The sequence below is a fragment of the Gasterosteus aculeatus genome, chromosome 17 (genome assembly GCF_964276395.1).
Source record: "Gasterosteus aculeatus chromosome 17, fGasAcu3.hap1.1, whole genome shotgun sequence".
Lineage (NCBI taxonomy): Eukaryota > Metazoa > Chordata > Actinopteri > Perciformes > Gasterosteidae > Gasterosteus > Gasterosteus aculeatus.
Window position 1 is genome coordinate 16,878,964 of NC_135705.1, and position 27,536 is coordinate 16,906,499.

At 48.3% G+C, this 27,536-nt stretch overlaps 1 protein-coding gene across 3 annotated transcripts in view; it reads right to left on the bottom strand.

Moving 5' to 3' along the window:
* Positions 1 to 427: 427 nt before the first annotated feature.
* cdh4 (cadherin 4, type 1, R-cadherin (retinal)) overlaps positions 428 to 27,536 on the bottom strand; it is a 144,010-nt gene continuing 116,901 nt past the window's right edge. For 2 of the 3 annotated variants that reach the window (XM_040204418.2, XM_078092392.1), the window contains 10 exons: positions 23,690 to 23,862; positions 17,137 to 17,274; positions 12,005 to 12,190; positions 11,508 to 11,761; positions 8,472 to 8,623; positions 5,072 to 5,308; positions 4,080 to 4,313; positions 3,845 to 3,984; positions 2,550 to 2,714; positions 428 to 2,367 (listed from right to left, as the gene is read on the bottom strand). In XM_040204418.2, the coding sequence (XP_040060352.2) occupies positions 2,161 to 2,367; positions 2,550 to 2,714; positions 3,845 to 3,984; positions 4,080 to 4,313; positions 5,072 to 5,308; positions 8,472 to 8,623; positions 11,508 to 11,761; positions 12,005 to 12,190; positions 17,137 to 17,274; positions 23,690 to 23,862 (1,886 nt within the window). In that variant the 3' untranslated portion in view covers positions 428 to 2,160. The remainder of the gene's footprint in view (positions 2,368 to 2,549; positions 2,715 to 3,844; positions 3,985 to 4,079; positions 4,314 to 5,071; positions 5,309 to 8,471; positions 8,624 to 11,507; positions 11,762 to 12,004; positions 12,191 to 17,136; positions 17,275 to 23,689; positions 23,863 to 27,536) is intronic. The other variant, XM_040204419.2, reaches the window with a different exon arrangement.

A 27,536-nucleotide genomic window follows, 5' to 3' on the forward strand; every position in this document is an offset into this window, starting at 1 on the left:
TTTCATTAGAAAACGACGCCATCTGCGAACAATAGGATCAAAGATTAGCAGAGTAATTCCAAAGGGAGTTTATTTCGCTTATCATTTAATACTAAAATCTCACTGTAAAAGAGTTGAGATGGTCACTCAGAATGCAAATACAAACCGATCATCTCACGAACAAAGGTGGAAATGCGATAATCTGAAGCTATTATGTGGAATTTGTATATATATGGATGGGATGTGGAGGGGGGGGGGTCAGAAATTCCAACACAGCGTTTTTTAGTCAAGGCTCAATTAATAATGATCGTAAATACAAGACGCAGCCCGTTAAGATTTCAAGCCCAGAGTCTAATTATATTTGCCATGTCACACAGTGCAGCAGCATCCACCCGAGGATGATTAAGGGATGATTTGCAGGGATTATATCTAAAAAAAACATGGCGCATTTTCAAAACACATCTTGTTTATTTTCTGAAGCACACATCCAGTATCTAGATGACTGAATAAAAGAATTCCAGGACACTGAATAATAGAACAACTATCAGCAGGCATGGCTAACGAACCGTCCCCTGTCCCGACAGGAGGAGGACATCCGTCAAGAGACAACAGAGAGTGAAAAGGGGAAGGATGTGTTTTCACATATAAAAGGAGTATAAACAAAGCATTTAGAAAACAATCATGTGAAGAAAAGCAAAAACAAAACACGTGTAAGCAGGAATCTTTAAAACAGCTGAATGATGCTTCAACAAAAGACAAATAAACAAAATAATATTAAGAATGAACGGGCCAAAAATCCCCAAAAGCCCGATGAAGAGCCAGAGAAAGAGCAGCAACTTTTATGTCATCAATACTTCAAAAATAGGTATCTTACAGTATTTTTATTTTCTCAGTGTCTTTATACAGAGTATACTCATATAGTTACCGCTGACTATTTTCACATTCTCACCACATAGTAACAAGTGCTTTGAGTAAAACGTTTTGAAAAAAATAATAATAATCATGCACCTTTTAATATTTTCGTTGGCCTATAAAAAAAAAACGGGAATGTTCAAGGCGACAGAAAAAAGAAGAAAAAAGAAAGATCTTTTCAGATTGTTTCCGAGTCATTTCCGGTTGCACTTTCTTTCGCCGCCTGGCCGCTCGGAGATCATGCCTACAGAAGCTTTACACTGTGGAGAGAGCAACACAAAACCAAACAGGGCAGGCAAGCATCTCAACATGAAGGCTGCGAAACTCGTGAGTCCTCAGAGGAAAGGCAGGCGTTCTCCACTAAGTTAGAAAACCCCCCACACGTATAAAAACGCTCTCACGCGACGTCGGCGTGTCGACCGGCGATGCTTCTGTAAAGTCAAACCGGGGGGGGGGGGGGGGGCGGGTCCTCGAGGGAAGGGTGTTGTCATCCCCACGGCAACGGGTACCGGCTCGTCTATTAAGCCGTAATTCATTGGGTGATGATGTCCGAGAGTCGGCCCCGGGTTACGTCCCCTCCCTCCCGGGACCGGCTGCTGGGGTTCTTCGTCTGCACAGCTGTAAAGGGGAGAGTGACGGGCGGGGCTGGTGTGATGAGGGCGGGCGGGGGGGGGGAGGGGGGAGGACGGCGGGCGTGGGGGGGGGGGGGGTCGACAAGAGAACGCGCCTCCACTAGACTGCACGAATGGCAAACGATCCTGAGATAGCAGGAGTCTGATACAAAAACACACCACAAAAGGCACTTTATAAAATGACAGTGCTTCTGTTCTAAGGAAATTCAAGTCGACAGAGTGAGAGAGAGAGTCGGAGAGCGTCGCTCCCAAAAACATTCTCTTCAGTGTGAGACTAAAGCAAGGGACGTTTGTTTTGAAAATCAAACCGGCACTAATTCACTACTGGTGTCTCTCACGGCCGCCTTGGTTCGCCCGCCGAGGGCCCCGGGGGTCCAGCGCCGTGAGAGAGCGACAAAACAAAAAAGGAAGAAACGTCACACTAGAAACTCGCCACTACGAAATATAAAGCCAGAATACAGTTGCGCTGTAGTGCGGTGCATCGGCCGCTGTCTGTGGGGGGGGAGGGGGGTCCGCTTCCCGCAGGCCCACCATGGAGGCGGCGTCATGTTCTCGGCCCACGCCCGGTTTTCTAGGGGGCATCCAACGGACCCCGCCTCCTCTGCCGCGCCCCCCCCCCCCACCCTCCGGCCCCGTCTCAGTCGTCGTCCCCTCCCCCGTAGAGATCGGCCAGCTTCTTGAAGCGGGGGCCCCAGTCGTTGAGGTAGTCGTAGTCCTGGTCCCCGGAGCTGGTGGAGTTCAGAGAGCTGACGGATCCAGCGGTGGAACCGCTGCCCTCGTAGTCGAACACCAGCAGGGAGTCGTAGGGGGGGGCCGTGGGGTCGTTGTCTGCTGCTCTCAGACCCTGGAGACACAGAGACGGGCAAAGAGTGACGGACGCACAACCTCCTCTGTGCAATAAGAGCATTTCCTGTGGTTACACACACACACACACACACACACACACACACACACACACACACACACACACACAGTGCAGGTAACCAAGCAAACACACAGACAGTTTCCCTCCACCCTTGAACTCACATCGTTAATGAAGTCTCCTATATCTCCGGGGTGGGGCAGACTGGGTCTGACGGGGTACTGTGACTCAGCAATCACAGGTCTCTCGTCCACCCTGCGGACCCCCGCCGGCTTACTGATGATGTGGTCCAAAGACTCGGGCTGCTGCAGCTGGCTCAGGTCGTAGTCCTGGACGGCGGCCATAGAGGGAAAGAAAATCAAGATTTAATCTGTAATCTTTTCACGTTTGCTCGTTCTATGACATTTATCTAATTTATCTACTGACTGCTCTTTAGTTAAATGTATTAAGTAGGGTCCCGTAGCAAATAACCACACATCCTGAACCCCTTGGTGTGTCGACGGCGCTGGACATGCGTGGTGTTGGAATCCCAGTGGGTACGGCTCCCACTGTCCGTCTCACCGACTCACTGACTCTGATCATCATTCTCAGGTCTGACCTGCAGATACATCTGTGCTGCAGGGCGTTCCGACAGACTTTCAGCCCTTTTGTGAGTCTGCAGTCCTTTCCTTGAGGGAATTACCCACAATTCCTCGTGTTGTACAGCTTGAAACGAGGATGTTCAGGGATGTATAAAATGATAAAATAAAGAGGAATGGTGTGGTTATGACTTATAGATCTATTTCTACAGAGGAAACTGGAGTCATCGCATGGAAAGAGTTGCACATCAGACTGTACTTGGCATTCAAGCCGGCCAGCGTTTTCAGTCCCAGCACTTGCTTGTGGGGCAAAGGGCAGATTGACACACGGGAAACTTTTTTCTAACTCACTTAAAAAGGAATATTCTTTATAAACGACATATTGGCCACCTGAATCCTCACGGTTATTTTAAAAAAAAAAAGAATCTATGGTCTCACTTTTGGATATCGTTTTTGTATTCGGGACTCGTTTCATTGTTCCCGGTTCAGATCTGTCAGCTTTGATGATGCATTTGTTTTGGGAACGATGGGAATGAGCGACGAGTGTAATTCTTTCACAAAACTATTGATAAAGAAAATGTCAGCAGACTAATTGACACTTAAAATAGTCATTAGTTGCCGCCATGATTAAATGATAAATTTGATAGATTTTTAATTGAGTGGCTAGACAGACTCCTGAACTATGCTAATGCCTCTTGGAATATACATGAGTTTGACTTGTGTCACTTTTGGTTCTTCTTGATCAGACTAGTTTCCCTTATGCAGACTAAAGTATTATAATCTATTATTACATTCCCAACCTTCCATAATACCACCGTAGTGCCGTCTTTACAGCCTTTAACGTCTCAATTACGTATCCATCCATGAGCTTCAAACGATACCTGGTCCTCCTCTCCTCCGCCCTCCTCGTCATATTTGAGGATGTTGTCTCTGACGTCGTCCTCGGGGTCGATCAGCAGAGGCTTCGCCTGCCGCTCCTTCTCTCTGCGCTTCATCCACACCACAAACAGCAGAACCATGCCTGTCAAACAGAAAGATGTTACCTGCAAATCCTCGTTTCACCAGCGTGACGCACATTGGATTCACCGATCGATCCACAAAAAACGTTGTACTCACTCAGCAGTATGATGATGCAGATGAGTATGGCGATGATGGCCCCGGTGCCGAGGCCGGCGGCCGCCACGGCCCCCGTGGCGCTGCAGTCTCCGTTGTCGTCACAAGGACAGACTTTGACTCTGATCACGGAGCGGTTGGACAGAGGAGGGTTCCCGGAATCGGACACGATGACGGGGATCTCGTACACGCTGGCCTCCAGGTACGGGATCCTCAGCCTCAGCTGAGCGTAGTCACCTGGAGGCCCGGGGGGGGGTTATGGGGGACAAAGGGAAGTGAGAAGGAGGGACATAAGATTAGACAGTGTACTGTGGAGGAATTACATTTTGTTCCCTCCAGGATATCCTGTCATAGGTACAAGGGAGTGACACACTAAATAAAAGCTGCAACCAAACCGAGTGCACGGCAATCGCTCTGGCATGTATCAGAAGGAGCGCTGTGCGGGGATGATGCATTACGGATATAAAAAGAAAACACAACGTATGACCTTCAGCATCTATCACTCAGTCAAGCCAAGACAAGGGCCTCGGCGGGAGAAGGATCCAGGTATGTGATCAGATTTGTCCTCAAGACAACTGCTGTGATACATCCATCTGGGTGGATTAGGTGACAGACCGGCCGCTCGGGGGACGGAGAGACGAATGGATCTCATTTGTCACAAACGATGGATCGTACGTCAACGCTGGATGCCAGACGTGTCTCTCACTGTGGGCTTTGTGAGACATTTAGTTAAACTTGGACTTCTCTCGCAGCTTACAGCAATCCCCGGCCCCCTGATTGATGTCGCCAGTTATTCTGCGGGGGGCTTTTGCATCGCATCTGTTACGTTTATGGTTTAATTCAGCTGGGAAAGCTAAATATATCATTTCACACACACACACACACCTCCTAAAATATACATCACAAGGGGCAAAGCAGAGATGGAGGGCGTGTGTGTGTGTGTTTGCAATATGAATCGGAGCGGCGGTAAAAACAAGAGTGCAGCATTTAAGTACCGCTGAGTCGGGAGATGGTCCAGTTGCGGCGAACGCTGGCGGGGAAAGAAGGCAGCTCGAAGACAAACGGCCCCACGTTGGGGTCGGCATCGGCGTCTGAGGCCGTGATGTTGACCCGGGAGTTGGGGCGCGCGCGCTCGCACACCTGGGACTCCCTGGGTATCAGCACCGGCGCGTTGTCGTTCACGTCGATCAGGTAGATCTGGAGGGTTCCCGTCCCGCTGGCTTGAGGCGAGCCTGAGGGCGGAGCGGAAGCGCATCGTCAGAGGACGAATAATGACGTACCCAGGGAGGAGCGCAGAACGGAGGTGATCTGAAGATGGAGCCAGGAATGCAGGAATGGGGAGTTGCGAGACAGTGTGATGAGGAAGCTAAAGACGTACGCAGAGACGATCCTTTCAATTTCAATGACATCTCCAGCTGATTCATGTGAGGAGGAGGGAAAATGAGGCGTGAAGGCAAATAAACAATTGGGATGAGGAGAGGTTTTGTTTACTGAGGGGCTGGAAGTTGAAGGGCAACACCGTGTGCCCAAACAGAACCAGCGGGAACAAATGAAAGGGACGCACACATTTCTTCCGGTGCTCGTGTTTCCATGCAGCTGCTTCCTGAAAAGAGAGTGAGGCTCGTTCTTACATAAAAACGGCTGTTATCTGCACTCCGGAAAAGCCCACTGGGTAAAGACGCCAACCCCTTTACGACACCCGGCAACACAAGCTCATCATCACTTATTCAAAGTTTCCCACGGCTACCAGGCCAAAACAGAACCGTCAGGATGGGAGACACATTTTTGATGTTTTATGCATTTGCAGCAAATCTCCTTGGTGCTTTAATTACTGACTGAGAAATGTTGTTTTTCTGCCGTACTGTTTCTGTTGCTCTCGGTGCTGCACAATATGGTGCTGGGAATAATTGTTCTTACTTAGGGCACCGCTTGCTTTCAAAAAAGTAAAGTGAATTAAAAGTTGTCCTGCTGGTGCGTCTCATTTTGTGATGAACTCCCGCGTGAGTCCGACTGAATGCATCCAACTGATTTTGTTGAAGGGATCATTTCAAATCTGCGAAAACGTATTTTCTCAATGAGTTTGTTACTTTGAGCGTAAGTCTTTGGTGGTTTCACATGTCGTATTCTCTGCGTTTCTCCCTCTTTGTCCCTCGGCTGGCGACATGCAATGACGTGTATCATACGGACCAATCTGGATTCAGCATCATCTGAATGAAGACGGAAGGTTTTTTTTTTTTTTATGTTGCCAGACTGCGTTCAAATCCAATCTGATTATACAACCAAGCTTCTTTGGAGTTATTGTGTGTTAAAATCTTATAAACACAGACGTTTTCTTGAAAAATCTCACTATAATTGGTTCTTAGTTAGTCATTAATATTTTGTGTGATAAGATGTGAAGATTTATAGTTGATAATCTCTTAGTGTTTGTTTAGTGGTTGTTTCCACTGGGATGTGATTCAAATTACTGACGCTAACATATGGCAGGAATTTAAATGATCAACAGACTCAAGTGTGCTTTAAAACAAACGGCACTCAAGTGATTAAGCTCGGATTTTCATTTCTCGAGTTATGGAAAAATATGTAAAATGAGTCAATAAAAAGATAAATAAATAAACATTCCAATCAGCAAATTTAAATGAACTAAAGCACAGTACTTAGATAAAATAATACATTTCAGCGGTATTGTACCTTTAAGCCACTAGATAGATTTTACTTTCAAAATGAGGACTTGATTTATCAGATTAAAGCGGGCAATACAGAAATAACCGAGTGACATTGAAATGTACATGATGATACTTATAAATGGGTTTTACAAGCAAAAAGTGTCATAATTTATGTGAAAACAATAGTTGAAATTCAATGTAATGAACTTTAATCCACATCTGACAAACACGTGTGAATCAAGAGCTTCAGCAACTTGCTTTTGTAGTGTGTGAATTTAACATTTAACTGAGAATCATTAACTTAATCCTTTACGTGATACAACAAAGTATTTGATTCTCACAAGATACTTCCAAGTCCTGTTCCTCACATTTAATAGTAACCAGTGACACTTATATAATAATATATGAACGTGAAGATAAATGAATACTTTCACTTTTGATACTTCTACATTATTTCCTTTTCACTTAAGTGAATGCAGGACACTTGCACATTTGCAACATTGCAAACTTGAGAAAGTGTGTGTAGTGCATCATTGAACAAACAGACTGCCGTGATATATTGTAGCCTTGATACTCAGTTGACAACCACGGCCCACATGTCAGAAAGCCGATCCGGATTCCTGATGCAACGCAGTACAGCGCCCCAGTAGCCCCTCGGTTTTCCATTTCAACCATTTCTCCTCCATCACACAGCGACTTGGTGCATCGACGGCGTCGAGGTCGGTTGCCCCGGGGCCCATCGACCGCCTTGTCGGTTATGATTGGCTGGGTGCTTTGTTGCTTCTTTCGCTTCGCTTCAGTAGAATAAGTAAAGAGACTTTCGTCAAAGTGGAATATATCCCCTTGTTGACACTGGTTTCCACAATCAATAGGGAGTCAACACATTGAGCTTAAGTTGGGTTCCCTCATTAAAAACACCTGGGTCCCCCCCACCTCCACACAGAGCAAACGCCTCCATTTGAAGCGCTTTAGTTGAGCTTTGTCGCGGCGGATGGGATGATGCCCAAGACCTTCATTGGCAGATGCAGTTTTCATTTTTCATCCATCAGACGGTCCGTTCATATGTGTGCGCTTCATACAGAGTATGAGTGCTGTTTCCGGCAGGAATGTAACAGTGACATATTTAAAAATGTCCAAGAATCCACAAATGTTTGCGTTTGTTAAGGCTGCAGTCTATGCATGACTTTAATAACTTTCAAGTATTTCAAGTAAAATGGGAAGTATTGGAAACGTCAGCATGCTCAAATGCTCAATGGCCAACATGCGGATGTATCTACACCAAAAATTAAATAAAAAAACAAGGGCTTCAGTTCAATTCAGGCCAGTTCCCCAATGACATAAACTATACCTGCTCAAATACTTAAATTATTATCGCTGAACACAAAGTAGCAATGAGGCTGATGGGTATGCACAAGTATTTGATCATGGAAGTATTGGATAAAAAATAAAGTAGGGATGACGATAAAAACTCAATCCATCAAATATCTCCTGAAATTGTTCAGTCAAAAGCACAAATGTCGGATCACCAGAGTGAAAAGGATTCGTCTTTCAGGGACCATAAACGTCAACCGACAAATGTCCATCCATCCAAAACCTTTAGAGTCACACACACACACACACACACACACACACACACACACACACACACACACACACACACACACACACACACACACACACACACACACACACACACACACACACACACACACACACACACACCATGACTTACCGGACTTACCATTGTCGAAGGCCAGGAACGTGGCCTCGTACACGTTGCTTCTGACGTACATGGACTCCCGGTCCAGCACGGCCATGGTGGTGATCTGACCGTTGGTCCTGTTGATCTTCAGCCAGTTGGCTGGGTCTGACAGCTTGGAGTACCTGTGCACGCAGACATCCACAAAGACTGAGGGTCAGCGACGAAAGCCAGATGCTTCATTAATCCAGATGTTGACTTTTGCCCAAAACTGTTATTTGAATTCCGGCAGCTCTGCGTCTTTTATTCCGCAAGGTTCAATGTTCGTTACCATGAAAAGAAATAGCAGGCGAGCACCTTTGATGTATCGTCGTCTCCATTCGACCCGTCCACGGAGGAAAAAGTGACAGCTGCGATTAAAGTCTACCCTCAGTCATGGATCTTATTTTTGGCCATTCATATTTACTTATTTATTTAAAGTCACACTCAACCGCCCACCAGGTGACGTCAGTCCCGAGGGTTCAGGGGTCACAGCTTACGGCACGCGTCATAGGAAGGAGGAAGAGTTGCTTCTCCCGCGGGTCTAATGAGGAACGTCTGATTACGGAAAAGACAAAGTCTCACTGGAAGGTGAGATGGCCGACGCGTCGCCGCGACGACGTGAGCTGGAGGAGAAACATCCGAGCAGACAGAGAAGGAAAGGGGAGAGAGGTCAGAGGCGTGTGTCTGAGCGAAAGCGCGGCTGGTTGAGGAACGTGACGAGGGGGAAAGGGGACGTATTTAAAGTGCGTTGGAGGCCGACGGCGGGTAGTTTGTGCCTCACAGGAAACTAATGGAAACTAATTCCACTTCCAGTTGCAGACACACATTTCCAGGCTGGTTAACACTCAGCAAACAGGGAGACAAAGGCACATAATGACAGATGCCGCCCATCGTATCTCTCACACTTGGAATAAATAGATGAAAATAATCCAAATTTGTGGTGAAAGAGACTGCCGCGCGGTGTTAGTCAGGATCGGATGTTGCCCTGCAGGCGCCTGCGTGTCGCGCCTGGCGCTCTCATCTCCTTCCTGTGCCATCAAGATGTCACCTGCTGTCTTCATGTGCAAAGCAAATCCTCTTAACACTTAACCCAAAATAGTCCGCTCGGGGCCTGCGAGACTCCTGGGTCACATCAACAGCTCATGCACATACCCTTCACTACAGTTAAATCAGCGGTGATACTTTTGGACCTTTCCTAATTTTCAAATAAAAACGATTTTTCTTCCTTTTGAAAAAATATTTGTCCATTTTAGCGCACGAGTCTCACTGTGCATCTCTGCACAATGCACGCCACTTACGACTAGTATCGCCATTCTGACCCTGCCAATGTCGAGCCCCCCAGAGCTTCTGCTCTGCAGGCTGCGTAGCCCCATCGTGTAAATGTCACCATGTCTCGACTCATGCTGATTCGATTTTGACTTTTTCCTTTTTCTAATTTGTCATTCTTGAGTCTTCTCAAAACTCAGGAATTAAGCTAAGACCCTCAGAAGTGAGGACCGACCAAATGTCCACACTCCGCAGTGTGAGGGAAACGCAATTACATCAGCTCATGCTGCCACGTAAATCACATCCAACAGTAGAATCAGCAGACAAAAAGGCCCTCGCATCAGCTTTCCTTCTCCCCCAGAGGCAACCCCGAACCCGAACCCTGCCCCAAAGGCAAGAAAATAACATGAGCTGGCTCCTTTTCCATCCCCCGAAAAGTGCCTTTCACTGATCCTCTGTGGGAGCTTGTGTTAATGTTGTGAGTCTGCGGCTCTGCTTTCCAGTGTCTTTTTGTCTGTTTGTTGTGAACATTAGTGAGGGTTCGAGCGAGGTCGCCTAAAGGGAACACAGCAGCGGCAGAGACCGGGCTGTCTGAGCGGGAGCTTAGTGTCTGCTGGCCAGCAGCTTTGGAGAAGACAGCAGCTCTGAGCTCGCATCAATAACAGACACCCAGACTGACAGAGCAGAAAGCGATGGGGGTCAGCGGGAGGGAGAAGGGAGAGGGGTGAGGCGGAAAGAGGAGAGCAAAAGAGGAGCTGCCTCCCGCAAAGAATCAGAGGAACTGAGCCCGCTTAGTTTTTCAGAGAAGAGACCCGAAATCTGGATGGAGATGTTAGTGTTTACGTATACACGGACACGTCTCACACTCCCTCCCTCGCTTTCAATTCGGTTACGTTGGCGTTGGGTTCGTCAGGCCGTCTCCCTGACATTAGGAAAACTGGCCCCTGGACCTTAGCGGGCAACGCTGGGGCAATGGCTGGATGGCACGACGCCTGCGGGGTCCGTTACCCCGGCGTGGGTGAAGGACGGGTTCAATGAGGAGGAAGACGAGATGGGGTTCTGAGGAGGGCAGACAGCGTCCAACTCGATTACCAGATGACCTCTTTACACCAGTCGCCTGGCAACGGGGAGGTAACGAGCCCAGTCTGTGGGCGGAGGGGTGACGATGCCAGTGAAGAAGGATAAACGTTGAAGAAACCGCTGACAAACACGCTGATTAGGCCCAAGTATTAGAAATGTCTAACAGTACACAGAAGATCAAGAAGCGCTCAGGAGTCCGCACAGTATCTTCGCTGCAAATGTATCCAAGAATCTTCATGTTCAGAAATGAAACGACAGGTTGAGAGTGCAGACAATAGTGGGTTACTGTGTTTATGCTATAATACTTCTTTACCATCCCCCATGAACCTTATTAAATTCATGTATTTATTTTATTAGTGAGCTTTGGATGTCGTGTTATAAGATGAAATGTGTAACTATCCATTAATGCAGCTTTAAAGATAGATTTGATATTTCAGGTCAAGCAGGTCATGTCAAAACATGCCAAGCAGGATTTACGGAGTATGCTTGTGTTGTGTCATGTTGTGTTACATGCAGCGAGGTAGTACACATTGCAGAACGCGCTGCGCAAGGGGGAGGGGGTTGGTGAAGGCAAACCCGGGCCAACGAGGCGTTCGATCATTATGTTCGGTTCTGATGATGTTTGTTCGGGTACGTTGACATTGTCCAACGTCTAATCTCCATTTAATCAGGTTGAAGTACCGGACAATCTGGTGGATGAAGTGGTCGGGGTCCTGAGCAGCAAACACGGTGAGCGTGGTCCCTGCGGGCACGCCCTCCTCGAAGCGGATCATCTTGGGGTTGACGGGGAAGACGGGCGGCTCGTTCACGTCCTGGACAGAGATGGTGACGCCCGCCGTGGACTGCAGCGAGGACTGGATGCCACTGGCCAGGTGGGCCTGGTTGGAGACCACCACGGTCAGCATGAAGGCCCGATTCATCTCGAAGTCCACCGCCTACACGAGAGCGACGGAGAAAGAAATACCGAAAGCTGAACAGGGAGGGAAATGACTCTGGCTGATTGCAGAAATTAGCTCTAATTGTGTTCCAATTTGAGAAATGACATACAAACAATGTGAGACCAAAATACTCAGCATCTGGCACTACGGAGCAGGTGGGAACGCTAGATGCTGCGTTGAATAATAATGGAGAGCCGAGCCAGACGGTAGACGTCGGCACGCGTGGGGGGGGGGTCTCACCTTGACCACCGTCAGCATGCCCTCGTTGGTGATGGGGTTGGTGCGGATGGCGAAGTGTCCAGAAGGGTCTCCGCTGACGATGCGGTACACGGCGTTCCAGTTGGGGCTGTGGGGCTGATCCCTGTCCACCACCGTCAGGTTGGTCACCACCACGTTCACCTTGTTCTCCAGCACCTCCCCGGAAAACTGTAGCGCAGGAGGGGACGGAGGGGAGGGGGCGGGAGGGGGCGGGGGAGGGTGGTGGGAGAGATAACGTAATTGTTGCTCCAGGAGTCGACTAATGCATGCTAATGAGTTGATTTATTGGGATTCTGAACATTCGCTCGTGTCATCATCAATCTTTTAGCGTTTTCCATAACTGTTGTTATGAAAACAAACTGCTTTTAGGGTTATGCCAATAATGCTCATTACACCCAGAATGTAGACCGAAACAAATGGCGCAGAAATGAGAAAGATAGGCGAGGGAGGCAGCCGACAGAAGGAGGCGCATCCGTTTAAATGTGGATAATAGAGAATCATATCTCCCATTACGTTAATGCCGTCCCCTATTCCACCCCGCGTCCGCGCATACGAAACTCTTATTTGAACTAATGGATTTGTTCAATTAAGTGTTTACCCATTTAATTGAGATTCTCTGCGTTCACCAAATCTAGGTCTTAATAAGCAATTGGATAAGTGCAGTAATTAAGGCGGCGGTAGGAATAATCTTTGGCTAATGATCTTCATTATATTGCAATCTGAAACAACTCCCCTCTGAACTAACTCAGGAGGAAACTTGGTTACAGCTGCAGAGCCTGAAGACAAACTCACTGCGCAGAAGGATGCATGTCCTTCTCAATAGGGATTTGCTATAAGCTACAGAGGGACGCACAATAAAAGCTGACATTGTTCGGCAATAATCCGCCTTTCCTCTCGCGAAGCGTCAAACCTGTTTATGGGGTGTGTCTGCCAGATCGCATTCACTTTAATGGCTTCATCATCGTGGGACTGAAGCAGTGTCCAAACTGCCCTTTTTCGCTCTTCCTCTCCCTCCCTCCCTCTTCTTCTTCTTCTCCCATCGCCTGCAGTACGACCGCGCTGATGAGCACGGAACAAATGAAATATGCACTCTCAGACTCTCCTGTGTGGGCTCCTCCGTTTCATTTTCACCTCGGGCTTCAGCAACAAACGCCGCCGCGAACCTTCCGCGCTGGTTTGGGCTGCGCTGTCAGGCGGCCAAATGGAGCGCGCTCTGTCGGAGAGGACGCTTCCAAAATGGCCTCCTTCACTAAAATGCACTGTGGAACCATTGATAAGCCAGCAGAGACACGGAGTTTCCCAAGGATGGCCGGAGGCCGGGACACTTTAGGCTGTTAGAACTTCACCAATCAAATCAGCCTCGTTGACAAACGGCGTCCAAACTCATGAGCAGTCAACATCCCCATTGATCAGAAACGTGCACTACACACATTACCCACCTCAAAAAGGGGAACTCATGCCACATCATTTCTAATGACCGGTGTTCACGTTTGAGTGTGCAAACGCGAGCAGACCTCAGTGGTCTGAGTGGTACCGCAGCACAGCCTGGGGAAATCAATGCTGGGCTCCAGTACTGCACAGACAACCGGCCCTTTTTGGAAAATAAATCTGCATTAAGGTGCACTTCCCAGCAGGGGAGATCTACTACTGTTTTACTGAAAACAGACTCGGCAAATGAAAATGTCCTTTTTTAGACGGAAAAGCTACAGCTCAAAAAGACAGAAAGAGCTCTTATTTTTCTTAATGGGGCATTGAGAGCAACACCAAAGGGTAATGACAGCCTTATATACAAATAAATGTCCCCACAACGGACTCCTACTAATATCAGGCTGCCATCAGGCCACTTAAGACACTGTTATGTCTCCACTATGCCGTAATAAAGACACAGCTACTGGCATCTGCCGTCTGCCGCTGGTCTCCTTCTTCATGTTGCAGACAGATCAAGCCGCTTAGCCGAGCAGTCTGCTCTTTTTTACTTTTCTTTTAACAAAAAAATCAAAGTCAAGGGGTGGGAATCAGGGGACAGGGGGTGAATGATACCTGGCACTCCAAAGCTTTCATCTACTTAAAACTGGAACTCTACGGGTGAATCACTAAGAGCACTCTGTTGAGCTGTGGAAGCCAGTCTGGTCTGTGAGATCGAGCCTTCCCAACGCTTCTCCTGCTCCCCATCAGTGACGGACCCTTCGGCAGGGGTGTGATGCACTAGATTAAATACTTCGATTAGGGAAACACGGAGCTAACGTTGCACAGCCAGGCCCACGTGGTGAAACAAATAAAAGATTCGGATTGTTTTTTTCCTTCCTCTTGAAATTAGCCGCTATATATCAGCTCGGGTTACGCCCCCGCAGGCAATTTCACTTAATTAGCTCGCTTATGTTTTCCCCGGGCCTCCTGCAGAGAGCAATGAATTCTTCCCGTGTCTGTCATGCACAAATAATGACGGAACGGCTGCGGGACTACTTGTTTGTGTGGGAAGCATAAACAAAAAGTAGAGATTGACAAAGCAGCGGAAATGGCATCTGGCTGGGAAACAATTTGTTCGCCGTGGATGTTCACGTCTGCGCTTGCTTGTCGTAAGTGAAGGACACATGACAACGCGTTTTTATTCATTTCCACTCATTACCTTTGAGTCACACCGGAAATAATTAATCAGCGGCTCCTTTATGGACAAGCTCGGGCAAATCTACAGTCATTTGCCAACGAGGGTTTTGGTGCAAAGTAACGGGGCCCCGGAGAGATGACAGACGCTCTTTCCCAGCGGGTGTGAGCACACATCACCGTGTGCGGTCAATGTCAGGAGCAGCACCATTTTGGGGGGTTTTGTGACTATTGGAGTGCAGCAGGACCATAGTCTGGCCAGCGGGAGGACTCTGTTCGGGGGCCGCGCAGCTACGAGCGGTGGGCAGTAAACCCGACAGCTGTGGAGCTCTTATCAGAGCACGGGCCGGAACCGCACTGGCGCACACGCACGCACGCCGCCGAGCGGACGGGGGTCACAGCGCGTGACGCCGACACACCGCACGCTGCACCTCTGAGCTCCCTGCAACCGAATGAAAGCCAAAGCGCTCGGGCGAGGAGCAGCGGCGACAATCCTCGGTCAGAGAGGCCGAGAACACGGGCCGTCGAAGCGACGGTGGGCTCACCTACAGTCAAAAGCCCCCCCCGCACACACAAGGCTGTTGTAAAGTGGGCCGGCGTGGAGGCATCGGGGACCAGAGGCCCCGCTGGCAGCAACTAACCCAGAGAGGGAAGGAGCGAGCAGCGCAGCTCCCACCAGCAAAACCAGTCAGATTTCTCACTTCCATTGACGGCGGCGCCTTTCCGTCTCTCCATATGTTGTTCTCGCACCGCTTTTCTCCGGCTGTCATTGTTGTTTCACGTTCTTATTTTAGCCGACCGTATCTATATCTTTGTCAGCCGTTGTTTTAGAATTCCCTCCGTCTCAATGCTGTCTGAAAACATATTGCAGTTGAGCCGCTGTTGGATGGTTGTTGTGCTTGACAGGCAGAACATTGTTTTGAAGTATTTTTCTACTGTGTGTGTCGAATAGTGGCTCTATGGGACAACGGGGTTCAGATTAAAGGAGCATTTATCAGCGTGGCCGATGCAGGGCTAAGCTTTGGGCCAGACCTCAAAATGACATTTTAATTCTTATTTTATATGTACACTAATTACACACTAAAATTTACACTAATTTGGTGATGGACAGTATCGTGTGTAGCAAACAGTCTACTAACTACTATTTATACATTTGAACTCTCTTTGTGGAACCTTTTATGCTCTTCTGGCAGTGAGAGTTTGTGTATTCATGGCCAGGATATCGGGGCGTAGTCGGGGGGGACGAGGGTTTACGGCTCGGGGGGCTGCGGATGTCATCGTGGCTTTTTGCAGATGTGACCTCCAACTCTCACTGGAGCCTTTGGCAGTCAACGGTGAAGCGTTTGGGATGAGGATCAGCACCTCTAAATCTGAGGCCACGGTTCCCAGCAGGAAACCGATGGATTGCCCACTCCGGGAAGGTAATGTGTCCTTATCCCAGGTGAAGGAGTTCAAGGGTGAGGGGAAGAGTGAGTGCGAGTTTGGCCGGAGAATCCGAGCAGTGGGGCGGAATTATATTTGCTTCAACGCATTGTTTTGACAAAAACAGAGCTGAGCCGGAAAGGCAAAGCTCTGGATCTACCGGTCAATCTTCATTCCTGCCCTCACCCATGGTCATGAAGGTTGGGTCATGACCGAAGGAACTAGGTCGCGGGGTAAGAGCGGGCGAAATGGGGTTTCCTCAGGATGGCGGCTGGCGTCTCCCTTGGAGATAAGGTGAGAAGCTCAGCCAAGTGGAGCCGCTGCTCCTTAAGTGGAAGGCAGTTGAGGTGGTCCGGGCATCTGGTAAGGATGCCCCCTGGTTGCCTCCTTAGGGAGGCGTTCCAGGCACTGCCAGCTGGGAGGAGGCCCCGGGGAAGAATTAGAACTGGGTGGAGAGATTATATGAGAGGTTTGTATATGCTATTAATCGCATTCTAGGTTTATTGTGAGATTAATTAATTGTTAGGCGCAAAATTCAACAATAAAAGTAGATAATTGCAGACTTTTATTTGTGCAAATACTTCTAAAGGTCCTTTTAAAAAGCGGTATTCCCTCAGCGGCAGAAGTTTAAAGTTTAAAATTTCTTCTAAATAAATTGACACATTAATGTAATCAAATCAATATATATATTATAAGCTATGTTCAATATGTCCCTGTTTGAGTGAGATGGTCCAGCTTGAAGTAAAACAACTGTGATTTACTGAGCAGGAACTTTTTAGTCTGTGAAGTCCATATTTCACTGCATTTCCTTTTGACAATCTCAATCCAAAAAAGAAAGAAAACACACTTTCAATGATGCAGATTACAAATAACGTTGGTTCTATCAACTCCTCCATGTGGAGCAGATTTTAAAGTCCACGGAAGATTTATTTTGGAGCTTGAAGAGCAGCCAGAGCAGTGTTAATTTATTGCAAACAACCAGATGATAAACCTTGAAGAAATGGCTTTTAAATAAATAGTTATCACAACAAATAAGTGAAGCGGCAAGAAACGGCTGACATTGATTGTGGAAAAACAAGTCTGGGACTCACCGTTCTGACTGTCAGCTCTGGGGGATTGTCGTTGATGTCGGTGATGCTGATGAGGGCCGTGGCTGTGTTGGACAAGCCAAAGTTCAGGTTACCCTCCATGTCAGTGGCCTGGACAATGATGGTATACTGGGACACTTTCTGTAAACAGAAGCAGAAAACACACCCAAGGGTTGATACATCAAATGCTGCAGAAAATACATATTGTAATATCAGCATTAGCATGTCATATGAATGAAGAAATGAGTGAATGCATAAATGAAAAGCATGGATGCACACACATCTTCCCTTTATTGTACTCACTCACTGGAACAGCAGAGATCTGTTAGAAACCTTATCTCCCCAATTACAGATAAACATCACTCATGCACCCACACACATGAACATGCACAAAGTTGCAGGGTGGGAGCACTGTGTTGGTAAAAGGCTCATCCATTAATGCCTAAAAGTCTTGGCTTTCCGCCGTGGGAACAGACCTGGATCATCACTCATTTTAATGGAGGCGCTGCCACTTTAAGATGCGCCAAAGTGCTGCAGATAATACCAGAAGGTGAATGGCCCTTATTTAGTCCAGTGACTCCAGAGGGTACTGCGGCACACACACTGCAATATTACAGTGCCCTGACAAGAAACACCACCAAACATCAGGCTTAGTGTAGAACACAGCCACAAACCCAAAGGGGCAGAGAGAATGTGCCTCCACGTCCCGACACCGCGGCACTGTCCATGGTGCTGAAAGTTCAGACTGCCCCCAGACTCACCCCTGGAAAGAAGACCCCTCGTGTGCGAGGAAGTGTTTCCGCCCTGACGTTATAAGCCTCTCTGCTCTGCGACCTCATCTCTCCCCATTAATCCACGAGGCTCCACCCGCCATTGTGTCACAGCAAAGAGACGCAGCGAGAGCCGCCGTCAAGGACAGGCCAGCGTTCGCTGCACACGGGCAGCTGCATTGTTGAGCAGCCACACCGCGTCGGATTGACGGTCTCGTGTTTGCTCGCGGTTTGGAGATATTTACCCGGTGGGGTCGCACTTGCTAACGACTTGACAGCCAGCTGGTCTGCTCGGGAGACCCAACACCAACCAAGAGAGAGGTTTGGTAGTTAAGGGTTTGTCTCTTATTCGGTTCTCTTTGTTAACTCACTCACATTCCGTGTCTATTTTGACTTTTGCTGTCTGTTTGATTCCATATTGGTTGCTCGCCGTTCTCAGTCTGTTCTCTATCTGCCAGTCTGTGTCTCCTTATCTACTTTCTCACGAATGCAGTTGATTGTTAGATCGGTCAAACCATTGAGGCCAGTTAAAACACCCAGCCGGAGTCATTTAGCACCTCTCCAAGTCATAATGAGCAGCGTAGACATGTTAATCTGCACCAAACCAGCCCTATTAATGAAAACTCAATACTGGCTGCCCTTTATTAGACTCGTAATGAAATATCAATACCATCTCCCTTCATAGAGCGCATCCGTAAACGGAGCCTGCGATGAATGTGACTCCCGGCAGACTCGTTAAGATCCCGTCACAGACATCAATCTAGAGAAAGCACCAGATGGCTGTCGAGCTCTAATAGGCTGGAGCTTGGATCGGCGCCTTTGTCTCTGGTCAGGTGAGCGGACGGGAGAAGTGGCGCTGAGCCAGCAGGTGGAGCTCTCACACAGTCTGAGACGTGGCTGACGACCAGCTCTCCTGCAGGGTTATATCACTCATCTGAGAGCAGAGTGGATTTATGACCCTCCCAGTGCACACATGCACATCCAGCGAGTGGGAACAGGTGGGACACTCTTACACCGGGCAACCACACGCACGCACGCACGCGCACACACACACACACACACACACACGCCGAACACACACACACACACACACACTGTTGCTGTCCAAAAGTATCTGCCCGAACAAGCCAATAAAGGGCTCGCTAATGAGTCCTACAGAAGTGCTGAGCAGAAAATCGCTGTTTGATCAGAGTCCAGTGCTGGCAGGAAATAAAGCCCCTTGTATCAGGACCAACAGCACTGACTGCACCCACAGGCCTCACAGACCTAAACTGCGGAAGTCGAAAGCCATCAGAGACCACAGTAAGATCTGTGCGCGGAACTTTACCAATAAAAACCCAATCCGAGACCAAATGAGGGAATTTACCAACCAGGAAAGAAATAGGAGAAGGGCTTCAGGCTATCAATGTTAGCAGCAGACAGGACCGGTGGAGAAGCCCGACTGCTGATGGGGAGGAAGCAAATGGTCTCGTTCTTTGGTGAGAAGAACAAGGAACAAAGTGGGGGAAATAATGGACCAAACATGTAAGGCGGCGTCGAACAACATTGTGGAGAGGAGTGTTTTTTGCTGAAACATGCACAGTGGTGAATTAATTATACCTGAGCTGCGTTTTCTACTTGGTAGAGGACCACTCACAGACTAGGAGACCTGCTCTCACTCGTGTTGTTTGTGGGTTGCCTGCCAGGCTCTGAGTGACCCCAGTCATTAGCTTGTCCCTTTCAATTTGTCTCAAATGCTGTGAAGACCAGCTCCTTTCCTTCTTCCCACCACATTCTTCCTCTCCTTCAGTTACTCGCAGCGTCAATGACCACTAGTTCAGTTCAGTTCAGTTTGCTTCTATTAAATTTAATTTGATGGAATTCAACTCTGTCTCAGCTGATTTGGAGTTGAATTCAGTTCAGTTACACACAGTCGTTGACATTGTTATGGCCAAAGAAATGCAGAGACGTTTTCCTCATCCACGTCTCAGGTTGAGTTGATGACACAAACAGCTCAAAGCTGGTTTAGAAGAGAACATGAAGCAGGGCACTGTTCCCTGAAAGCTTCTGTCTGAATGTCACTGTAGACTCAGATACGCAGATACTATGAATCTGAGATATAAGCTCAGAATCCATTCCATTAGATGCGCTTCCACATTTAAGCGAACAGCTCAGAGTCACAAACTAGATAAATAAAAGCTGTGAGTCATTTATGAATCCAGCTGCTAGAATAAAACACACAGTGCAGGACCGTTACAATATAACAGACAGGACATGATCCTGGCATGATAAGCATGCTTTTGGCAGAATTGGTCGCACAAACAGAACGAAAGGTAAATGTCGGGCATCTAAGAGACAAGATAAGGGAGCAGAAACCAACTGTGAGACTTTCACATTAAAGAAAAGTCAGAGATTCTACTCATACTAACCATGACAATGCCAACATGCTTACGGTTTACTTTCCGACAACGTAAACGCCTCAGCTGCTCACATGTTTGGAAATGTACCAATCGGCACTGAACACAAAGGGCCGATGAACTAAAGTAAAATCAACTTCAAAGGCTGATTTCGTTGTTAGGGACCTGTGAGTGGATCAATGACGTTATTACAATTAAGGGCAATGCCAAGACATTCCACTAAAAATGTCAGGTTCATGGTGGTGCCACAATAAGGATATTATCTGGGGATATAGCAAATATTTCCCCGTTCTTTAAATAGAGTGATATTTCACAGCATAAGTAAAGAATCTGCTAGCGGTAATGTCAGCGGGTCACCAAAGTCAATAGCTTTCACCTTCTGCGGAGCGTAACTATACAATATTTGATGACAATACATCCATTATAGTTCAGCATATATAGAAGATATTTCAGTCCGGGTGCTTTTCTTTTTCGAGATCCGGAACAAACCAATGAACAGTTTTGGCGTCACTGCTTCTCTGATAATATTTGAAATGGTGTTGAAAGGTCCATCTAGTACTAAGTATGTGTATTATTCCTGAACGGAAACGCTGACATTTATCCCATGAAAAGGAAAACATGAAATGGATTTGAGACCTGGTGATGCTGCCGTGGATGTCTTGTGCCAATACAATGGAAATGAGAAGCCTAAAGAACAGGCTGTCATAGTCATCGGGGGATTACCCATAAGAACAAACAAAAGAATGGACTTGAAAATATCTGTAAAGATTTTGCTCTGGTAGTGAATATTCATCAGAGAGCTTTTGAATAACTGACCTGGACGAAAATAGAAAAGCGCGGGTGGAGAAACGTGGTTTTGAAACAAAAGGCATAAGAGCAACTAATCAATTAAGGTCCTCAGTGCACATTATAAGGTGCATATGAATGGATGTTTTCTTGATTGAATATAAGTCGTCAACATCAACCTCTGTATTCTCCACTTAGCAACCGTGCTCACAATTCTCCAACGGCTACACCGTCTGGCTCCTGACGTTTTGCTGCAAGGCACTGCACATGCACACGCACATCCCTCGGGGTCTATGAGACAATAGAATCCCATTCAGGGTGCCTGCCTGGCGCTTATATCCAGTCGGGCCCTATAGATCCTAATGGAGCCAGGCTGTGGGCACACGTGTCCTTGAAGCCGTCCAGGCAATGTCCTAATCCTCAGCGAGATAGTCCAACCTAGAGCTGGCATCGACCCGGCGGACGGCCTGGCGCCGAGCCCCGCCACGCCACGCCACGCCAGGCCGTTCCAATCGGGGGCTCATGAGAGATTGAGACAGCCCGGGGTAATGAAAGACAACAACTCTGCCTGCCAGTGGAACAGCAGCCATGTGGAGAGGGGGCACGGAGGGAGAACATCCAAGCCAGCTGTGGCACCCCGACGTCTCCCGCTCTGCTACCTGCTGCACCGGACTTCATTAAAAATGTATTCTCATCGTGGTCTATTTTTGGTACAGCATGTATACTTTATACCAGGGGTATTCAACTACTATGCAAAGAGGTCCAGTTAGAGAAGATTTATGGAAGGTCCAGAAGCTCATCATGTTCCTTTTTAGTGTATCAACATCTGGATGTTATCAACACACAAATGCCAAATGAAATGAATTCAGTACGATTCAGACAGTATTTATTGTCATGTAAATAGCCATGTTGTACTGTCGCATGTATAGAGTCAAACACGCGTGTAGTTGCCTGAGCCCGGCTAGTTAGCCTGAGGTCAGGAACACAGTTGGAGCATGTGAGGGGAGGAGGGAGGTTGAGGGATTGAGGGAGAGTAATTGGTATTCAGTGGTGTCAGAGGTAAGTGATACCAGGCTAACCTCCATGTACCCCCTGGTCTTCTCAACACGAGAGAACCTGCCTCACCCCTTAATTAGCACATGAATATTGTAATTAGACACAGGCATGGGAGACGAGGATGGGCTAAAGTGTAAGAGCAGTGCACAGGAGGAAAGATGTGGGATATGTAGGTGCAGCAACGGTGTTTATAGGTTGTTCAGTGTCAATACAAAAAGCACATGCCTATTTTCAGCGTGTGTTTTCACCACTCATGGATCCAGCTCGACACCTTGGATGTAATTCAACCTATCTGCTGCTCCCCCCCTCACTCCCTCACCGCGGCCAACCAACACGCTGCGCTGCATGGGAGTAAAGTGGAAGTGAGCACGTGCCCACGTGCCCGAGCACGTTTGTGTGTTTGCGTTGACGACCTTGACAGCAGGTGGGTGAACTCCCAGGTGTGTCCCAGTTTTAGTGGGAGGATCAGAGGCAGGTGGGACTGAGCCCGGCTTGATGTGTCCAGATTAATGAGCTTTCTCTCGCTCACATCAGCTGCTGCTGCCGCCGGGGCCAAGCTGGAAACAGGGACACAGAGCTGGCGCGCGCTCACTTGACTCATTCATTTTGTCCCACAAATGCGCAGCGCCATCAAGCCGTGCCAGCTCTGTGAAACAGCCGAATAAAGAACCAGCACTGATTTACAGTATTGTACTCTTCCGTTTGTCAAAACCCGGTTGTGTTCTTGAGATTTTAACTGTAATTATTCTCCAAACACGCTCCGCCTTGCTGTAAAATGCAGTTTTAATTTCAAAAGTGTTGCCTGGCCAAGTTGGGTGTCGAGTGGGACACAAACATGAGACACACACTCATGTCTTTCCAGTAAAATCAGCCAACTAAATTATGAGGACGCGATTATTCTCGTAACAGCAGCATATGGATTCAAACCTTTGCCTGTATTCGGTAAATAGATATACATGTTTTTGTAACGTTTCACCACAGCGAGTTGAGAGAAGCTCTGCCGTGTGTGAGAGGAAGGCTGGGGGAGGAACAGTGGTGCTGTGAAGCACGACCCAGCTGAGTTCTGTGTGCGTGTGTGAGCAAACGATGTGGCACTTTGGTCCCTGCAAAAAATCCCGTGTGAAATAATATGATTCTTTCTGTTTGCGGGGGGCACATTAGGGAGCAGCTCGGCGGCTGGGTCCCACCGTAAATCAAGTTACCAAAATAGAGTGACTATGCGTGTCCTGCTACCTTTGAGGGGGGAGGGATAAGAAATAGTTTAAAATGTACAAAAACATGCTTATTCCCGTTCTTACCAAGAGACAGAAGATTGATGCCAAAGTGTGAGGCAGGAGGGGGGGCGCGGGGGGGGCAGCTTGCCTCTCTGTACAAATCTGCTCTGCTCGTCTCTCCACTTTAACCCCTGAATGAATCATCCTGACCGTTGAAGGCCAAGAGGTACAATAACCCAACATCACGCCACTGACTCGTGCTCGACGCAAAATGATCGAACGCAAGCGGGGGGGGGCAAGGGAGGTGGGGTGGAGACGCAGAGGCGACACTGACCTCCCTGTCCAGGCCGGCGGCCACCGTCACTATGTCCCCGGTCTCGCTGTTGATGGTGAACATGTTGGGGATGGGGCTGTGGGGCGTCTGCGACAGGATGCGGTAGCGCACCATGCCGTTCGCCGTGGTGGAGTCGTCCGAGTCGGTGGCCGTCACCTGCATCACAGACGAGCCTGCGGGGGAGAGAGAGAGAGAGGGAGTCAGCCGGGCAGAGGCGCAGATGGAATGATGTGAAAAGCGGATGGCGCGCACGCCGGCAGAGAGGGTTAAGTCGGGTCGAGAGCGAGACAAAAGAAAAACGCGTTGAGGCGTTCATTAAATTATAAGGGTTTGCTTTACACGGCCCTTTTGCTCCCACAGATTTCTGTACATATGTGCGGCGCGATGAAGGTCTCCCACTACTGTTAATACATTGAAAAATATTCAAAGAAAAGGACGAGGGCTCAGAGGAAACTCAATCAGACTCTGCTAATTGCGGTAACGTTCTCTGTTCTTTTAGCGTCTCTCACACAACAACACAAACAAAAGCTGTGAAACGAGACCCGATTTCCAGCTGCTCTGTTCTACCATCTGAATAGAAAGCTGGTGCTGCAAACTTTCCACCTCTGCAGAGTCCATTTAGTAATGAGCAGCGCTGGGTCTTCAGCAATTTCCACCATTCCATTATTTCAGCCTTCAGCCGCAGCGCGGCCGCCCTTAATGCTCCGATGCTCTCTCCCTATTTGTCTTAGCATCACGGATAAACGCCGCCACGCGGGGCAGGCAGCACGGCAGTGGCAGGGCGGCGTGTGTGCGTGAGAGAGCATGCGTGTTTGTGTGAATGTTTACTTATGTGTGTTCACCTATATGTATGTGCATGTGTGTGTGTGTGTGTCTCAACAGCACGAATCAGAACGAGGGGCCGCGTGTCCCCACATCCCCCCCCACAAGCAGAATTATTGATTTGCGCGAGTTTGTCAGCTGAGCTCACAAATGCGACCAGGCAATTAGGAGCACTTTGTGCTGGATAGAGGAGAGATCACCTCGCCTCTCTCAAAGGGTTCTGTGAAAATGTCACTTTCCATCAGGCAGCTATTTACAGGCTGCCGCTGCCGCCGCTGCTGCTGCAGCAGCCAAAAAAATACTGTCAGCTCGCTGCAAGGGGACAGCAGAGAGAAGAGACGGCTGGAGCACTAACATGTAAAGGAGAAGACAGTGTAAGTAGAGAAAAAACTGAAAGGGGAGAGACAAGGAGCTGCTGAAGTATTAAAAAAGACGAGGGGGAGGGAAAAGGACAGAGTGGTAATTATAACGCCTACAACATTTTTGATAAAAATGCGGAAATCCTGCCACTGTGTTCATGTAAGTAAGCGAGAAAAAGCGCCTCAGCGGCTAATGCGTGAGCACTCCGGTTGCCTCGGCGGGCACGCCGGTGGGAGGTGGGCGCCATGTTGAGCACGCACTAAAAAATATATTTTAGAGTGCAGCAGACGTAAGCTCTGCCTCATGAATGTAACGTCTCAGCCGAGCCAGCAGAGATGCTAGACGGGTAGCAAGAGCCCGCCGTCCCTCCTGGGTTCTAGCAGCTACAGGTGCCTCCATTTTAAATTGGGTCTGGATGGCACCACCGGTCCTGTGACGGAGGGGATGGTTGTAGACTCGAATCCCATTTCAAACGCGTTTCAAAGCCGGGTTTGTCTTTTTATTTTTTTCCCAGGAAGGATAAGACTGAAAACAATTACGGCTATTCCACCGAGGAAAGCATCAGTGTGTCTATAACCAGCCTTTCCAGCCCCGTAGGGAAGCATCACATGTCAACGCTGCTACCTTACCTTTAACGAGGAGGATTTGCTTATGTGGCGACGGCGCGCTTTTACACCCAAAGACCGTCGGCCATGCCTGAAAGGGTTAATCCCCTGTTTAATTCCGCTCTAATTTGAACACTAATTCCAAACCCTAATTGCTTTTCCGCCAACATCGCTGGGGCTGAAAACGGAACCGGTGGCGGGCGCACGTTCTGTCGGCCATTTTGCTCACGTGTCCAGAGCTCTCTGCAGAAACATTGGTTAGCCAGAGTCAACATCTGCCTCCCAATTAGGGGGAAGTGAGAGGAAGATAGATCGAGATCGACAGCAGTAAGAGGGAGACGCACACACAGATACGAAGCGGAGCAGCAGAAAAAGAAAGTGAAGACGAGAACATGGGGTTAGAGGTTTATAAAGGCCACTAAAAGCAGAAGGGGAAGCAAGGGGCCGCGAGGGCAGGGGATGGACTGTGTAAGAGGATAATAACTCTCATCAGTGGAGGGAAGATAGAGGGTAGAATACAGTGGATATAGAGCAAGGAGGCCAGGTAGAGGTCGAGAGGGACCTGGAGGGAAGTTAGAAAAGGGGAAAACCATTCAAATCATTAAAAAAAAAAGGCCGCACTTTGCAATCAATGCGAAAGAGCAGGCATATTACCTGGTTCACACGAGGAGCATCGCTACCTGCTTATGCAGGAAAGCAGAGGCTGAGCCAGTTTGAAAGGGAACCAGTCAAACCGTCACACAGAAAGGCACCGGAGCGACCACGTGGGAGGAGTTATTTACGATGTCAAGGGTTCCGCTTGCAGTTGCTGCTCATTTTCTGCACGGACAATGGCAGCTGATTGCTGGCTGGAGCACTTCCAAAGCGCGGATTGGGCCTGAAAGGCACCTGGTTGAATGACCCGTACAAAAGATGAGCAGCAGTGTTTGCATTCCTTTATGGAGGCATCCCACGAGGTGGAACTACTTAACCCGAGAAAACCTGCCCTTTGTGGTTCAGGAAAAGCTTTTTTTCAAGGCAATGCCATTAGAGTTCCTTTGGTTAAAGATTGGGGCTTGAAACATTCTAGAATTCATCGAATGTCGATAGACTTTCGGCCTTTGTCTCTCCAGTCTCCAATTTGTTGGAATAACTTTCAAAGACTGTGAAAACTGAAATGGGTCAGACTGACCTTTTCTACGGCGTTGTCATTGTGGTGTACTACTACTACTGTAGCGCTCAACTAAAGGTCTGCTGATGTTTTGTCAGCGTTCCAAAAGGAACACACTGTATGGGAATGCCTGGGAAAATAATTTTTTTAGGTGAAAAGAATCTATTCATAAAACTGACACCTACAGGTGCGATGAATTCTCAGCGCTGCATTGCTGCCTGTGAGGAAAGTTTAGAAAGTTAACTGACCCAAAGTTTTTGTGCACTGAGGTGAAAGCAATGATGAAATGAAACGATTGTTTGTGTGGCTCTGATGTGCTCTCTGGATTGGACACAATAAAGTAGCACATTGAAACACACCCGCTCGCTAAATTTAGGCTCAATACTGATTGAGATGTTGCTCGGCTCGCCTGCATCACCTTTTCTCCCTCCTGTGTCGATCCCTAATTACAAGCAAGACGGAGAGGGGGAGTCTCTCTCTCTCTCTGCAACGGTTAGCTTGAGTGTGAGAGCGAGAGAGAGAGGGGGAGAGGGAGGGGGAGAGGGGGGGCAGCGAACCTGTCCCTCCATTGAGAGGGCAAATCGGCTGGGAGAGAAGGCACTCAGCGGCTCGCTTTTGATCATGCACTCTCATTTACGGAGGCCTGTTTTGAGGAAGGTTCCCCGTAAAAGGCAACGACTGGCCGTCAGTGTCGGAGGGGTGGGGGGGAGGGGGGAGCAGGACAGAGCGCCACATGGCAGGCGTTCAGACATTGTTCACGCCATGCCGTTAGACCGTCTCACATGTCAGTCGAGACGATTTTACAGAAGTCACGATCATTTTGGGGACCTCGAAGGGGGCAAATGTGTTGAATGCGTTTTCTCAATTCACGCGCGCACCGCGCTGCTCTTCCTCTGTTCCCACGATACTC